The sequence below is a fragment of the Oryctolagus cuniculus genome, chromosome 7, assembly GCF_964237555.1.
Source record: "Oryctolagus cuniculus chromosome 7, mOryCun1.1, whole genome shotgun sequence".
NCBI lineage: Eukaryota > Metazoa > Chordata > Mammalia > Lagomorpha > Leporidae > Oryctolagus > Oryctolagus cuniculus.
Window position 1 is genome coordinate 7236844 of NC_091438.1, and position 16595 is coordinate 7253438.

General features: G+C 48.8%; 1 protein-coding gene across 4 annotated transcripts in view; it reads left to right on the plus strand.

Annotated features, from left to right (window-relative positions):
- FAM20B (FAM20B glycosaminoglycan xylosylkinase) overlaps positions 1-16595 on the plus strand; it is a 47314-nt gene that overhangs the window by 18685 nt on the left and 12034 nt on the right. For all 4 annotated transcript variants that reach the window (XM_051858238.2, XM_070077196.1, XM_051858239.2 and 1 more), the window contains 3 exons: positions 4585-4671; positions 9832-9941; positions 16301-16472. In XM_051858238.2, the coding sequence (XP_051714198.1) occupies positions 4585-4671; positions 9832-9941; positions 16301-16472 (369 nt within the window). The remainder of the gene's footprint in view (positions 1-4584; positions 4672-9831; positions 9942-16300; positions 16473-16595) is intronic.

The following is a 16595-nucleotide window of genomic DNA, read 5'->3' on the forward strand; positions in this document are numbered from 1 at the left end:
AGCCTGGCTGTCCACGTCCTGCTCTCAGAGGTAGACGGTATGTATAGGGAGTGACATATGTAGGGGTGCGGTGACGCTTTTATTTTATTTAAGATTTTATTTATTTGAGAGGTAGAATGACAGACAGTGAGAGGTCTTCCTTCTGTTGGTTCACTCCCCAAATGGCCACAACGGCCAGAACTGCGCCGATCCAAACCGGGAGCCAGGTGCTTCCTTCAGGTCTCCCACGTGGGTTCAGGGGCCCAAGCACTTGGGCCATCTTCTACTGGTTTCTCAGGCCACAGCAGAGAGCTGGATAGGAAGAGGAGCATCCGGGACTAGAACCGGCACCCGTATGGGATGCTGGCACTGCAGGTGGAGGATTAAGCTACTGTGCCATAGCGCTGGCTCCTACACTTTTATTAACACAGTTTATCTTACCTTATAAAAATGATTTTTTTCCAATGTAGCCAAGTCTGTCCTGGAAGTAAATTGATTTTCACAGGTGAAAACTGGAGTTATGATGGAAAGGGAGCAAGGAGTCAGGGTCCTAGGAGTAGGCAGAAGTGCGTGAATGATCTTAGGATGTGCTCAAAGGGCCCATGAACACCATCGAGCCGGCTGCTTGTGTTACAGGCGAGAAGGAGGGGATCCGGAATCCTGGCTTTCCGTATTTCCACGTAGCCGGAGCGTGAGCTGAGGGTTCAGACCTGACTGCAGTGCCGTTCACTGATGGTGATTCTCACCGTTTTCCTTTCCTTCCCTCCCTCCCGCTCTAGCCCACGTCCAGAGTTCCAGACTCGTGTAGGGTTCTACGTTTCACTCTGAGCAGCCCTTAGCTGTACTGGAAATCTCTACTGCCGCCCTGAAGGTAGCGTTCAGCACCTCATCCTCACGCTGTGCTCCGTGGTTTCACTGAAGTCCTGAGCCCGGAACAGTCAAGGACTGCCCTCCTGCTGCACAGAGAGCCCACCCCTGCAGCAGAGGAGTTCTGTTCGTTTTTGCTGCAGTATTTAAAAATCGACCTTAATTTAGAGGTAGTTAGTATAAGCCTAGAAAGCCTAGGCTTTGCGCTAGGAATTAGACTGCATCTGAAGATACTGGCCGTGCTAAGAAGGAACTGGTGCCCAACCAGATGATCATGATGGCTGTCTCCTACCACGAATGCCATATTGTTTTGCTTTGAAGATACGTTTTCTGCACATGATTTTCCTTTGTATCCTAAGGTCTTTAAAGATTTATTTTATTTATTTGAAATACAGAGTTACAGAGAGAGGTAGAGACAGAGAGAGAGGTCTTCCATCTGCTGGTTCACTCCCCAGATGGCCACAATGGACAGAGCTGCGCCGATCCGAGGCCAGGAGCCAGGAGCTTCCTCCAGGTCTCCCATGCGGGTGCAGGAGCCCAAGGACTTGAGCCATTTTATACTGCTTTCCCAGGCCATAGCAGAGAGCTGGATCAGAAGTGGAGCAGCCGGGACTAGAACTGGTGCCCATATGGGATGCTGGCACTGCAGGCCAGGGCTTTAACCCACTGCACCACAGCGCCAGTCCCAAAGACCCCTTCTTATGTATTGTTTTCACTTCACCCTACATGTCCTCAGCGGAGCTGCTCCTCTTGCTTCTGTCTTGGTTTGTTTCTGTTCCTTAGTTCCCTTGTACAGCCCAGTAGGTCTCCTTTCATTCAGGAAATGCAGCTGAGCAGTGGACGTCATGGGTAGACTGAGGTTTGGTTTTGTTTTTTCCTCTTCACAATTAGCAGACTTAAGTTGTATCTTAAAAATATATATATATTTGAAAGGTAGAGTGACTCAGAGAGAGACAGAGAGTAAATCTGCTGGTTTACTTCCCAATGGCCAGGGCTGGGAGAGGCCAAATCAGGAGCCAGGACTTCCATCCAGGTCTCCCACATGGGCGGCAGGAACCCAAGAATTTGAGCCATCATCTGCCGCCTCCTGGGTGTATTATCAGGAAGTTAGATGGGAAGTGGAGGTGGGACACCATCCCAGGCAATCCGGTGTGGGAGGTAGGCAGCCCAAGAGGCAGCTTAACCCACTGTGCCACAATGCCCACCCCAAAATTATGTCTTTTTTTTTTTTCTTAATTTATTTCACAGAGTTAGAGAGAGAGACAGAGAGAAAGGTCTTTCTTCTGTTGGTTCACCCCCCAAATGGCTGCCATGGCCGGAGCTACACTGATCCAAAGCCAGGAGTCAGGTGCTTCTTCCTGCTCTCTGACGTGGGTGCAGGGCCCAAGCACTTGGGCCATCCTCCACTGCCCTCCCAGGCCACAGCAGAGAGCTGGACTGGAAGAGGAGAAACCGGGACAGAATCAGGCGCCCATATGGGATGCCAGCGCCACAGGCAGAGGATTAACCAAGTGAGCCACGGCACCGGCCCCTAAATTATGTCTTTTTAAATGGTTAGTAGAAACATAACAGTTTTTATTATCCTTTGTTTATGCCATATGTTTGATATAAAATCACCAAAATTTTTTAAGATAAAAAAGACGGGGGCTGGCGCTGTGGCGCAGCGGGTTAACACCCTGGCCTGAAGCACCGGCATCCCATAGTCTAGTCTTGGCTGCTCCTCTTCTGATCCAGTTCTCTGCTCTGGCCTGGGAGAGCAGTAGAAGATGGCTGAAGTCCTTGGGCTCCTGCACCCGCGTGGGAGACCTGGAGGAAGCTCCTGGCTCTTGGCTTCGGATCGATGCAGCTCTGGCCGTTGCGGCCATCTGGGGAGTGAACCAGCAGATAGAAGACCTCTCTTTCTCTGTCTCTCTCTGCCTCTCCTCTCTCTGTGTAACTCTGACTTTCAAGTAAAATGAATGAATCTTTAAAAAAATAAAAATAAAAAGACCAGGGCTAGTGCTGTGGCTAAGTGGGTAAAGCTGCTGTCTGCATTGCCGGCATCCCATATGGGCACCAATTTGAGTCCTGGCTGCTCCACTTCCAATCCAGCTCTCTGCTATGGCCTGGGAAAGCAGTGGAAGATGGCCCAAGTCCATGGGCCCCTGCACCCACATGGGAGACCCAGAAGAGGCTCCTGGTTTCAGATCAGCACAGTTCCAGCCATTGGGGCCATCTGGGGAGTGAACCAGGGGATGGAAAACCTGTCTCTCTGTAACTCTGCCTTTCAAATAAATAAATAAATCTTTAAAAAAAATCAAAGATACCTTAAAAAGTCCCTTCTAGTCATTTGCTAATATTGAGGACAGAATCTTAGGCCCTAGGGCCAGCATTGTGGTGCAGCAGGTGACCTGCCACCTGCGATGCCAGCATCCCTTGCTGGCAGTCCATATGAGTACTGGTTTGAGTCCCAGCTGCTCCACTTCTGATGCAGCTCCCTGCTGATGTGCCTGGGAAAGCAACAGGGAATGGCCCAAATGCTTGAGCCGCTGCCACCTGCGTGGGAGACCCAGATGAAGCTTCTGGCTCCGGCTTGGGCCTGACCCTGGCCTGCCCATTTCCACCATTTGGGGAGTGAACCAGCAGGTGGAAGATCTCTTTAACACACTCTCTCTCTCTCTCTCTCTTTAATTCTGCCTTTCAAATAAATAAATAGAAAAAGAATCTGAGACCCGGAGAAGAGAGGGGTTTTCTCCAGGTGACTCCGTCAGGTAATGGCAGAGCCACACCCAGTGGTCGCTGCTGGTCTAGGTTTCCTTCCACTGCCTCATTATCAACTTAGGATAAAACTAGAATGGGAATTTTTTTTTTAAAACTACCCTTTCCTTCACAATACAAAAACTGAGGCGTATCAAGACTTGTTTTCCCAAGAAACTTAAACTTCCGTTCTAAACCTTAGCACAGCCGTCTGGTAAGCAGTTTTTATAGCGCGTTTTCCTTCGTTGTTTCACTTCAGTTTAATAAACAGTTTAGTAGGCGTTTATTAAGTACCAGCTGTACCTTAACACTGTTGGCGGTACAAAAGTGATCCTTATCGTCTAGGAAATTACCTTCTAATTGGGTTTAAAAGCTACATTAGGCTGGCGCCGCGGCTCAATAGGCTAATCCTCCGCCTTGCGGCGCCGGCACACCGGGTTCTAGTCCCGGTCGGGGCGCCGGATTCTGTCCTGGTTGCCCCTCTTCCAGGCCAGCTCTCTGCTGTGGCCAGGAGTGCAGTGGAGGATGGCCCAAGTGCTTGGGCCCTGCACCCCATGGGAGACCAGGAGAAGTACCTGGCTCCTGCCTTTGGATCAGCGTGGTGCACCGGCTGCAGCGCGCTGGCCACGGCGGCCATTGGAGGGTGAACCAACGGCAAAGGAAGACCTTTCTCTCTGTCTGTCTCTCTCACTGTCCACTCTGCCTGTCAAAAAAAAAAAAAAAAGCTACATTAAAAGCCCTTTAGAGGGGTAACAATGACATCACCCAGGTCTTATTCCTGGGATGTTGCTGAGGCACCTAGAAAGTGCTGGTCTCCATCTCCACCTCACCTTCACGCCGTCCACCGGCGATTCCTGCAGAGCCGCAGCTGTGCCGAGGGCTCCCAGAAAAGGCGTCTGTAGGACAGCATCGGGCTTGCTGCAGTCTACAACCTGCCCCTGCTGCCGTCCCCTCCGCGCCGCCGTAGCTCACGTCTGTGCGTGCTTCTCGCTCCCTTTGCAGGTACAGCCGAGACCATGTGGTGGAGGGGGAACCGTACGCCGGTTACGATAGGCACAACGCAGAGGTGGCAGCCTTTCATTTGGACAGGTATGTGGAATCACCATGCTGGGTGCATTTTGTTTTCTCTTAAAAATCTCCCTTGAAGAGGACTTGGGTCGGCGCCGTGGCTCACTAGGCTAATCCTCCGCCTTGTGGCGCCGGCACACCGGGTTCTAGTCCCCGTCGGGGTGCCGGATTCTGTCCCGGTTGCCCCTCTTCCAGGCCAGCTCTCTGCTGTGGCCCGGGAGTGCAGTGGAGGATGGCCCAAGCCCTTGGGCCCTGCACCCCATGGGAGACCAGGAGAAGCACCTGGCTCCTGCCATCGGATCAGCGCGGTGCACCGGCCACAGCGCGCCGGCCGCAGCGGCCATTGGAGGGTGAACCAACGGCAAAGGAAGACCTTTCTCTCTGTCTCTCTCTCTCACTGTCCACTCTGCCTGTCAAAAAAAAAATTAAAAAAAAAAAAGAAAAAAAAGAAGAAGACCTGTGGCCTGCTTCAACTGGGGAAACTTTTTCCACCAGGGGCCATTGGATATATGTTATAACATCATTTGTGGGCCATACAAAATTACTAACTTAAAAGTTAGCCTGATAAAGACTTACTGAATTTCAGGTCCCACCAACAGCTTCCTTGGCAGGGCCAGACCAAATGATTTATATATCTTGTCCTAAAGAGTACAACAGTGGGGCTGTTGTTGTTGCGTAGTGGGTAAAGCCACCGCCTGCAAAACTGGCATCCACGTGGGTACCAGTTTGAGTCCCAGCTTCTCCACTCTGATCCAGCTTGCTACTCGTGGCCTGGGAAGCAGAGGAGGATGACCAAAGTGCTTGGGCCCCTGCGCCCAAGTGGGAGACCTGGAAGAAGCTCCTGGCTTTGGATCAGCCCAGCTCCAGCTGTTAAGGCCATTTAGGTAGTATGACCCAGCAGATGGGGGAGATCTCTCTCTCTCTCTCTCTCTCTCTCTCTCTCTCTTCCTCTCTTTCTCTTCCTCTCTTTCTCTCTTTCTCTTTCTTTTTTTCTTTTCTTTTCTCTTCTTTCTTTTTTTCTTTCTTTCTTTCTTTCTTTCTTTCTTTCTCTAACTCTGTCATTCAAATAAATAAAATCTTTTAAAAATAAGAAATAAAGGGTGCAGTACTAATAGCTTGTCACCCTTGTTGCTTGTGGATTGCTGATGACGTGCCATGAAATCTGTAAGAGCACCTTGTAATTTGGGTGGCACTGCAGATACCAGAGTGAATGTTTTAAGCGCAGGCTTTCCAGGTCATTTCATCCCTGGCCTGTCCTCTGGCAAACAATATGGCCGATGAAAAGCTGGTTTGAACTCAGACCCCTGAACTGAATTGGTCTTAAATTGGGTGTGCAGTTCTGCGGTTTGGTTTTCCGTTTTAAGTAGCACTGACTGACCTCAAAGCTAGGAACATACAGCATGACATACATAGAGAGCTTTAGTGTCCTGTCAACAAAATCGGTACCGCCTCATAAGCCAGAGTAACTCCAGACTAACAGCAGGTGTGAATTCTGAGCTTATGGGTTAGCTAGGAAAAACGAATGTTTTATCTTCATTAGGTTGCTGGTCGAGAACCTTGTAGTATTCCTGTTACTTTTCTGACCAGCTTTTTCAGTCTGGTGTTTTGACAGACTTTACAGGTAGTACATATTGACAGAAATTACACATAGTATATGTACTTAAAATGAATCTGTAAGGAAGCTTGAAATAATAAAGTGATTTTTTTTGTCCTTTTTCTGGAATGAGAAGGATTTTCTGAGTATGTGTACAAATTTATACATACACTAAAATGCCAACAAAAAATAAATAGAAAACACAAGCAGTTAATTCAATAGCAGTTATCAGTTGCTAATAAATATGGCAGGGGGATGTGTGTTCATTCTTCCGGAGACTTTTAAAGATCCAAATGAGACATTGGGATACTATTTTCACCTGGTAAAAGTGGTTAAGATTTTAAATGAAGATAATTTTAAATCAAGAGAATACCTTCTTGGGAGGAATAATACATCAAGAATCATATGCTGCTTATGGCATTGCTAATTGGTTCAGTCTATTAACTCTGACATTACGTATCAGAAACCTTACTGTTCCTAACCTCCGAACAAGTAACTGCATTTTTATGCACATATGTGAGATAGTTCTAGGAATTACCCCAAAGAAGTAAAAATTCAAAGGTATGTGTACAACCATTTTAGCTGTAACACTCTGAGTAGTGAAAAACTGGTAGCAGACTGCTGACAGAGACATGGTTAAACAGATGTTTACAATGCCCAGGAGTTTTTAAAATTATTTATTTTACTTGTTTGAGGTAGGAGGGTGGAGTCTCCCATCTGCTGTGCAGGCGGCGGCTTGGCCAGACCAAAGCTGGGAGTCAGGAACTGAATCTGGGTTGCGGGACCCAACCCATTGAGCCATCGCCTGCTGCCTGCCGGGTACGGCTCAGGAGGGCGCTGGAGCCAGACGGAGTTAGGGCTCTCAGGAGCTCTGGTGGGGTTGCTGGTGTCCCGAGCAGTGTCTCAGCCTTAAGTGGCGTGGATTTTTGCTGCCTCTTAAGACCTTGGAAAAGTCCTGCCCTCCATGACTGGAATCAGGCTTTCCGAGACCTTGGTTCCTGTTCACCTGTTTTCTTCATCCTCAACCCTATCCTGTTTTCACTTTGTTGGACACCACTTGGACGTAAAGATCCTTATTTTTCCATTTCTAGCTCAGTTTTTTATAGTATCTAACACTCTAGTTTTTGTTAGCATAATATATGTAAATGCTATCCAATTGTTATTTCATATTTCCTCAGTTGCTGGCAAAGTTTAGCTCTACACAGCAGAACACCTGTGGTTAACTATAGAGTGAAGTATTCTTTATACAAAAATAATTACTTGTGGTGTGAATTACTTAGTGCTTATGACTTGAGCTTCAGAGGTCTGGTACTGAGAAGTCCGTCCCTCCCTCCCTCCCTCCAAGTATGACACCCTCCAGCCAGTCCCCCTCCCTCGTGTGTTAACTGCCACTCCAGCTGGGCTCAGGTGCCACCATAACACTGACTCTCGGTGCTAAAGTGGCTGTTCTTTGGCTTAGCAGTAGTCAGTGGGGAGAAAAAATACTTCTCAACATTCTTTTTCTTTCTTTTTTTTTTTTTTTAAGATTTATTTATTTATTTGAAAGTCAGAGTTACACAGAGAGAGAAGGAGAGGTGTGGGGGGGTCTTCCAGTCTTCCATCCGATGGTTTACTCCCCAGTTGGCTGCAATGGCTGGAGCTGCTCTGATCCGAAGCCAGGAGATTCTTCTGGGTCTCCCACGTGGGTGCAGGGGCCCAAGGGCTTGGGCCATCTTCTGCTGCTTTCCCAGGCCACAGTAGAGAGCTGGATCAGAAGTGGAGCAGCTGGGACATGAACCGGCACCCATATGGGATCCTGGCACTGCAGGCGGCAACTTTACCCGCTGTGCCACAGCACCAACCCTCAACATTGTTTTTCATCCGTGGCCCCTGACACCTTGCTGCTCTGGGTTGTTCTTTCTCTATCACAGTCAGACTTAATCCCCTTCTCTTGTGGGGGTTCTCTCTCAATTTTTATGTTGTTTTGACAGATCTGTTGATTTCCTTGCTAGTGTGGCTTTGCTGCAAGTAGGTGTAGGGCAGAATCAGCAGCCATAAGCAATGGATAAGTTATTACATGGCCTTTTTCATTTTGTTAAAAATTTCTATTTATTGAGAGGCAAAGAGAGAGAACGGAGCTCGTACCCACTAGTTTACTCTCCAGATGCCCACGATGGCTGGGCTACACTGGGAGCTGGGAACCCAATCCAGGTCGCCCACCTGGGGCAGGAACCCTATTACTTGAGCTGTTACTGCTGCCTGTGAGTGTCTGCACTTAGAAGGTAGCTAGAGTCAGGGCTGTAGGCTGGCATTGAACCCAGGCACTCTGATATGGAGCACTGCTCTGCTAAATAGCCATCTGTAATGACTTCCCAGGGGCCAGAGTAGTGGCCTGGGCAGTCACCTGTGATGCCAGCGTCTGCTGTGGGCACCAGTTTGTGTCCCAGTTGCTCACTTCTGATCCAGCTTTCTGCTGTTGTGTCTGGGAAAGCAGCAGAGAATGCCCAGGTGCTTGGGGCCCATGTACCCACGAGGGAGACCTGGATGCAGCTCCTGGCTTTGGCCTGGACCAGCCCTGGCTGTTGCAGCCATCTGGGAAGTGAACCAGCAAATGGAAGATCTGTCTCCCTCTCTCTCTCTCTCTCTTTCTCGTTGTAGCTCTGATTTTATTTATTTATTTCAAAGTCAGAGTTACAGAGAGAGAGAGGGAGAGGCAGAGAGAGAAAGAGAGAGGTCTTCCATCCGCTGGTTCACTCCCCAGTTGGCCGCAACAGCCGGAGCTGTGCCGATACGAAACCAGGAGTCAGGAGCCTCATCCAGGTCTCTCACATGGGTGCAGGGGCCGAGCACCTGGCCATCCTCCACTGCTTTCCCAGGCCACAGCAGAGAGCTGGACTGGAAGAGGAGCAGCCGGGTCCCGAAGCGGCAATATGGGATGCAGCTTTACCTGCTACGCCACAGCGCCAGCCAATAAATAAATTTAAAAAAAGAAAATGCTTATATGCCAGATGCCAGCAATTATTTCTATGTGGTTCTAGATGATCTTTATTTCTTCATTATAAATTTTCTGGGTGTTCCAGACTCTGGCCGTCCAAATTTTCTTCCGTGTGTATTTTTTAGCCATGAAAATTCACTGAAAAGTGATCGTTTTTAACCGTGAGGTAGTGCTTTCAAACCATTGGAGTGAGAGAACGATCTTCAAGTGTGTGTGTTTGTGAGTTGCACTGAGAATTTCTTCTTTCGGATCTGTCTGTGTTGTCAGGGTGCTGTTTTATGCAGAGCTTTGAGCCCATGCTTGTGTTGAGGCCCATTTTTCCTAATGCTTTGTTAATATATTTTTTCATTTGTACTATGAAAATGTCCAATGAAAGTGGAGAGAATAGTACAATGAGCCCATGTACCCACTTCCTAGATTTACCGGTGGTTCCTGTTTTGCCAGATTGGCTTCATCTTTTCTGCTGAAGTGCACAGTAGATTTTACGCCTCCTAACGCTGAACCCCTAACTGGTTGCACCTTTACGCATTTAAAATGGTTAACCATAATTTTGAGACTGTTACTTAAAATGTATCCCTGGAGATCTTGCCCTTGTTTCCAACCTTCCATCCAGGATTCTGGGTTTCCGCCGAGCGCCGCTGGTGGTTGGCAGGTTTGTCAACCTGCGGACAGAGATCAAGCCTGTGGCCACGGAGCAGCTGCTGAGCACTTTCCTGACTGCAGGTAAGAAGATCACGGGTTAGCTGGTTCAGGTTCACCGCCGGGGGGGGGGGGGGGGGGGGGCCTCACTGACCAGCCGGCTGCAGAGGGAGGTGGCCGTAGAGGCAGATGGAAGGGAAGAGAGGTTTCCTAGCGCGCGCTCTGTTGGCCTGGAAAGTCAGTGGCGGCCAGGGCAAGCCGGCTGGCGCTGCATTGCCTTCTGCCTGGTTTTACAGCTAATCCCCAAACTCAGAACTTGGCCGAAATCAGTTGCTGTCTCGCGTACCGTTCATTTTCCTGGGGGGACCTTTCATATAAGTGTGCTTTCTTGGGAACCGTCTTCCTGTCTTCTGAGAATTGAGGAAACCCTAAGGCAGTTCTGTAAAAGGGCCAGAAATCCCCCTGTAGCCTTGCACTGGGCCTGGAAGATCTGCAGTGCCTCTCCCAACTCTGCACGGGCCAGCCCGTAGCTCACTGCGCAGACTGGCCGTGGGGCCCCCGGCCTCTGTTTCCCATGTCCCCTCTGCGATAAGGGACCTGACCCGAATCCTCAGTCCTGTTCTCCTGACCGGCATGAGAAGAATGCAGGGATCCTGTGGTCTCTCGTCTCAGCCTTTTCACAGGGACTCGTTTTCAGTGACACAGTGCTCTACCTGGTGGTGTGACTGTCGAAACAGACATTGCAAGTGAACTTCACCTTGCTTTCTGCTAGAGTGAAAGGAGTTACATTTAGAATGGGGTAAAACTGAATTTTTAAAGGACTTGTGTGGGATTCAGCTTTCAGAATTTAAACTTGCAGTGCTCAGGCTGTGCCTTTCTCACAGATAACCAGAGGCATGTGGTGTCTCTGTTATTTTTTCAGTCACCTTTGGTTGTTCAGTTTTATGCTTGGCAGCCTTGAGTTTCTGGCAGGTGATGGGATGGAGAGAGGGGGAGGGTGGGAGAGAAAACAGGAAAAACAAGGCAGGGTCCCTGCTCTTCAGGGACTTCCAGAAAGCTCACTCTCATACACTGTGTAAAGTGTAGGGGACAGAGAGGCCAGAGAAATGCTGGTAGAGGAGGTTATTAGCACTTGGACTAAATATCGAGGAATCAGAACAAGTTACCCAGGCAGCAGAGAGGAAGGACGTTGGGCGGAGTAATAGGCAGTAGTAAAGGGAGCCAGGTAGGAAGGTCTGAAAGTCACGCAGGTCGGTGCACTTGGGGGATGACCGGTTTCTGGGTACTCCTCCAGCATAGGGCGGGTGGAGAGGTTTGGCTGGAAGTGAGGTTTCTGGTGGTGGTAGTGGTCTGTTTTTCTAGATTCACAGCAAAATTGAAGGAAAGTGCAGGCATTTCCCAAATGCCTCCTGTCCCCACACAGGCCTGGCCCCTCCGTTGTCAACAGCCCACATCAGGGTGGTGTAGTTGTTAACTGAGACAGATCATAGTCACCCAAACTCTGCAGTTGATATGAGTGTTCACTCAGTGTTGCATACTCGTGTGAGTATGCTCAGATACATAACGGCAGGTGTACTTCATTATAGTATCACAGACTATTTTCACTGTCCTAAAATCTTCAGGTTGCCAGTTTTCTTACTGTTGAGTTTAGTTTTTATTTTATTTCTTTAATTTTTTTCTGGTTTTTTTTTTTTTTTTTTTTTTTTTTTTTTTTTTTTTTTTTTGAGGCAGACAGAGGGCTTCCCCAGTGTCTGTACCAGCCAGGCCGAGCCAGGCCATAGCTGGAGGCAAGAGCTTGGTGCAGATCACCATGTGTGAGGCAGAGACCCAACCACTGAGCCGTCACTGCCGCCTCCCAGGGTGCGCCTTACCAGGAAGCTGGGGCGGGTAGTACAGCAGGGACTCCGGCATGGGCTGCAGACATCCCAGCCAGTTTCGTAGCTGTTAGACCAAACACCTGCCCTGACTGTTCACATTTCAGAGTTCTTGGCATATTTAGGGTGATAGTCCTTTGTCAGATGTGTCTTTTGCAAATACTTTCTCCCACTCTGTGACTTGTCTTCTCATTTTCTTGATGCTTTTTTAAAAATTATTTATTTGAAAGGCAGAGTTACAGAGAAGGTGTGGCAGAGGCAGAGAGAGATTCTCCTTCCTCTGGTTCACTCCCCAAATGGCCTCAACAGCCAGAGCTGGGCTGATCCAAAGCCAGGAGCTTCTTCCAGGTCTCCCACATGGGTGCAGGGACCCAAGCATTTGAGCCATCTTCCACTGCTTTCCCAGGTGCATTAGCAGGGAGCTGGATCGGAAGCAGAGCACCCGGGACTGGAACTGGCACCCGTATGGGATGCCAGTGCATCAGGCAGCGGCTTAACCTGCTTTGCCACAACACCAGCCCTTTGATACATTTTTAAAATTTTTAAAAAGATTTATTTATTTATTTGAAAGGAAGAGTATTCTCTTAGCAAAAAGAGGCAGAGGCAAAGGCAGAAAGAGAGAAGTCTTCTATCCACTGGTTCACTCCCCAGCTGGCTGCAACAGCCAGAGCTACGCCGATCCGGAGCCAAGAGCCAGGAGCTTCTTCTGGGTCTCCCATGGGGGTGCAGGAGTCCAAGGACTTAGGCCATCTTCTACTGCTTTCCCAGGCCATAGCAGAAAGCTGGATCAGAAGTAGAGCAGCTAGGACTTGAACCAGTGCCCATATGGGATGCTGGCACTGCAGGCGGCAGCTTTACCCACTACACCACAGTGCCGGCCCCTCATTTTTTAAAAAATTTTTAAACTAATAGGTTGGTATAATGATACATAGCCCTTGAACTTAACAAAGCCCTTTCACATTGTTGTCTTAATTGATCCTCTTGTTAGTAATACGTAAGGGAGGTATTGCCCACATTTCATATACCTGAGAAAGGAGGCTTAGAAAAGGTAAAGGAGCTTCCCAGAGACAGAGCTGCTAACTGTTAGGCAGGGCTCAAACCCAGATTCTAAGGTCCCCAATTTTTCATCTGCTTGTGTTCTTTGATACATAGTCATTTATTCAACACAAGTTGGTTTCACTTCCGTATCCAAGGCTGTGAACTAGGTGCTGACTGACCTTCCTGTCCTCAAGGGATTTTGTCTAATGGGGGAGCCAGACACTGGAGTGGGGAGGGCTCCACTGGTGAAAGTGATGTGAATATTTTCAGAGATATGTTAATCCAGTCTCAAAGGGAGGGTCGCAGTCCCTGATGGAAAGGGACGTTCCAGGCTTGGTCTCAGCATTGCTTGTGGTCTGGATAAGCTTATGGAGCCTTTCTCAAAATGTTTTTAAATACATAAAATGAAATGAAGCCAATAATGTTCTATACTTTCCTTATCAGAATTTGGAAAAGGAAAACTGATGATATAATAACATGTGCTTTGTTACTTCACATATTAAATAAGTTCTAGCAGAGATCTAGATCATTTCAGACTAGAAGTATTAGTTAGACAGCTGGCGCCATGGCACAGTGGCTTAAGCCACAGCCTGCAGTGCCAGCATCCCATGTGGGCCCAGTTTGAGTTCTGGCTGTTCCACTTCTGATCCAGCTCCCCCCTGCTCATGCACTTGGGAAAACAGCAGAGGATTGTGCGAGTGCTTGGGCCCCTGCACCCATGTGGGAGACCCAGAAGAAGCTCCTGGCTCTTGGCTTCAGCCTGGCCCAGCTCCAGTTGTTGTAGCCATTTGGGGAGTGAACTAGTAGATAGAAGAGTCTCTCTCTTTGACTCTCCTTCTCTCTTTGTACTTATTTGTCTTATTTGTACTTTGTCTTATTTGTACTTCAAATAAATAAATACATCTTTTTTAAAAAAGAAATATAATTTAGATATTTAGGGATATCTACAAACAGTTATAATAATAAAGTATGAAATATCTGTGATTTTCTTTGATGGCAAAGTCACAGGCAATGCTAATATTGTAGTCTGCTCCCTGCCATTCTGATGGAAAAAAGTGTTAAATTTCAAGTTGCGATTATTGAAAATAAAAATGCAGTTTTATTTCTGTTCAGTTCTCAGGCCCCAAGTTAACGTTGCCACAGGTGGAGAACAGACATGAGCGAGGTGATGAGAAGTAGGGAAAGAGCGTGACCGCTCAGGAGACCATAGTCAAGAGCGCATGAAGGGTGGCTCTGTGGCACAGCAGGTTAAGCCACAGCCTGTGACACCCGCATCTCATGCAGGCTCCGGTTCCAGTCCCAGCTGCTGCACTTCTGATCCAGCTCTCTGCTAATGCTCCTGGAAAGCAGTGGAAGATGACTCAAGTGCTTGGGCCCTTGCACCCACGGTGGAAACCATAAGGCTGGAGCTTGGCCGATCCGAAGACAGGAGCCAGAAGTTTCTTCCGGGTCTCCCATGTGGGTGCAGGGGCCCAAGCCCTTGGGTCATCTTCCATTGCTTTCCCAGGAGCATTAGCAGGGAGCTGGATCAGAAGTGGAGCAGCCAGGACTCGAACCGGCGCTCATATGTGATGCTGGCACCTCAGGCGGAGGCTTAACCTACTACGCCACTGCACCAGCCCCTGGCTCGACTTTTGATTCCAGTTTTTTACAACCACATACTGTGGGAGGCAGTGGTGATGGCTCAAGTGCCGGGTTCCTGTCTCCCACATGGGAGACCCGGATTGAATTTGGAGCTGCTGGCTTCGGAGTGACCCAGCCCCCTTGGCCGTTGCAGGCATTTGTGGGAGTGAGCCAGCAGACGAGAGACATCGCTCTCTCTTTCTCCTGTTTGTCTAGTTACTCTAAAAAATCTTCCGATATTTTGGTGGCATTAGGTAAAATTTATAATTTTATATTTTGACGAATGTAAACATACATGTGGTGTATCTTTCGGTTAGTTCGTTCTTCTTGATCTAGAAGAATTGCTACAGTGAGGAAGAGCAGGGTCATCAGCTTCCTGAGTAGCCGTGTGGTCGGTTAGTTTCTGTTGACTGTGTATTGCAGCAGAGGTTGGAAACAGGAGTAAGTCTGAATCTTGCCAGTCTTCTCGTGGATACACATTCTTAAGAATATAAAGCGGTCACTAGAGGAGTGTGTGGGATTTTCTAGGTACAGGGAGTTAGCTTACCTGATGACTGTTTCACAGAGGTAGGGGGACAAACAGAAGCATTATTTATCATTTAATAAATTTTACTTAAAATTTTTTCTATTCTGAGATCATTTTAAATTTACCAGAAAGTTGCAGAAGCAGTCCCCAGAGGCCTGCAGCTCCCTCCCTGGTAACACCGCCGAGCCATTTGAGAGCAGGTCACAGATGTGACTGTCTCATTACTTCCTTAAAGTGTCTGTGTCTCCCGGGCCGGCATTGTGGTGTAACGGGTTAAGGTGCCGTCTGCCACGCTGGCTTCCCACAGGGCACTGGGTTAAGTCCTGGCTGCTGACCCAGCCCCCTTCTAACGGCCTGGGAAAAGCAGCAGTACAGCCTCCTCCCAGCCTCCTCTGGACATTCTGACCAGAATCAGCTTGGTAAAGGAAGACTAGGACACCGCTTTCCTCTCCCTAGAGTTTTGAAAGATGCTGTGGTATTGTGATGGTAGTTGATTCCTGGGAGAGTGGGTTAAAAGGACACAGAAGGAAAGCGAGGTGTACTACTTTTTTTTTTTTTTTTTTTGACAGGCAGAGTTAGACAGTGAGAGAGAGACAGAGAGAAAGGTCTTCCATCCATTGGTTCACCCCCCAAATGGCCGCTACTGTGGCCGGCGCTGCGCTGATCCGAAGCCAGGAGCCAGGTGCTTTCTCCTGGTCTCCCATGTGGGTGCAGGGCCCAAGGACTTGGGCCATCCTCCACTGCCTTCCCGGGCCACAGCAGAGAGCTGGACTGGAAGAGGAGCAACCAGGACTAGAACCCAGGGTGCCGGTGCCGCAGGCAGAGGATTAGCCTAGTGAGCCGCGGCGATGGCCAGTGTACTTCTTAGTATATGTCTCTTTGGCACTTTTTACATTTTTTCAACGTGTACTTCATCACCTACACAGGAGAATAATTGTTAGAAATATGAAGAAGTTAGGGGCCAGCACCGTGGCTCACTTGGTTAATCCTCCACCTGCAGCGCCGGCATCCCATGTGTGCTCCAGGTTCTAGTCCCAGCTGGTCCTCTTCTAGTCCAGCTCTCTGCAGTGGAGGATGGCCCAAGTGCTTGGGCCCTGCACCCCCATGGGAGACCAGGAGAAGCACCTGGCTCCTGGCTTCGGATCGGCGCAGCGCCGGCCATGGCGGCCATTTGGGGAGTGAATTAATGGAAGGAAGACCTTTCTCTCTGTCTCTCTCTCTCTCTCTCTGTCACTGTCTAACTCTGTCAATTACAAAAAAGAAATATGATGAAGTTGAAGATCTTTGTTCTCGCAGTCCCTGTTTACGTAGCTGCTTTCATCTGCATTGGGAGAATTTGGGAATCTCCTTTGTTCCTTGAGCGTGTCTTTTCTGCCCTTCAGGGAACAATACTTGTTTCTATGGGAAGTGTTATTACTGCCGAGAAACTGAGCCAGCTTGTGCCGACGGGGACATGATGGAAGGGTCTGTGACCCTGTGGCTTCCGGACGTGTGGCCTCTGCAGAAACACCGGCACCCATGGGGCAGAACCTATCGGGAAGGCAAATTGGCCAGGTAATGCTGCCGTGAGCCACTCCTTAACCCTCCCCGGAGCCAGGCAAGGGGCCAAGCCTGTGGGAGCCCGAAGCTCTGTGCAGGAATAAAAGAAGGGCAGGGTGGGGCCAGACTCACTGGGCA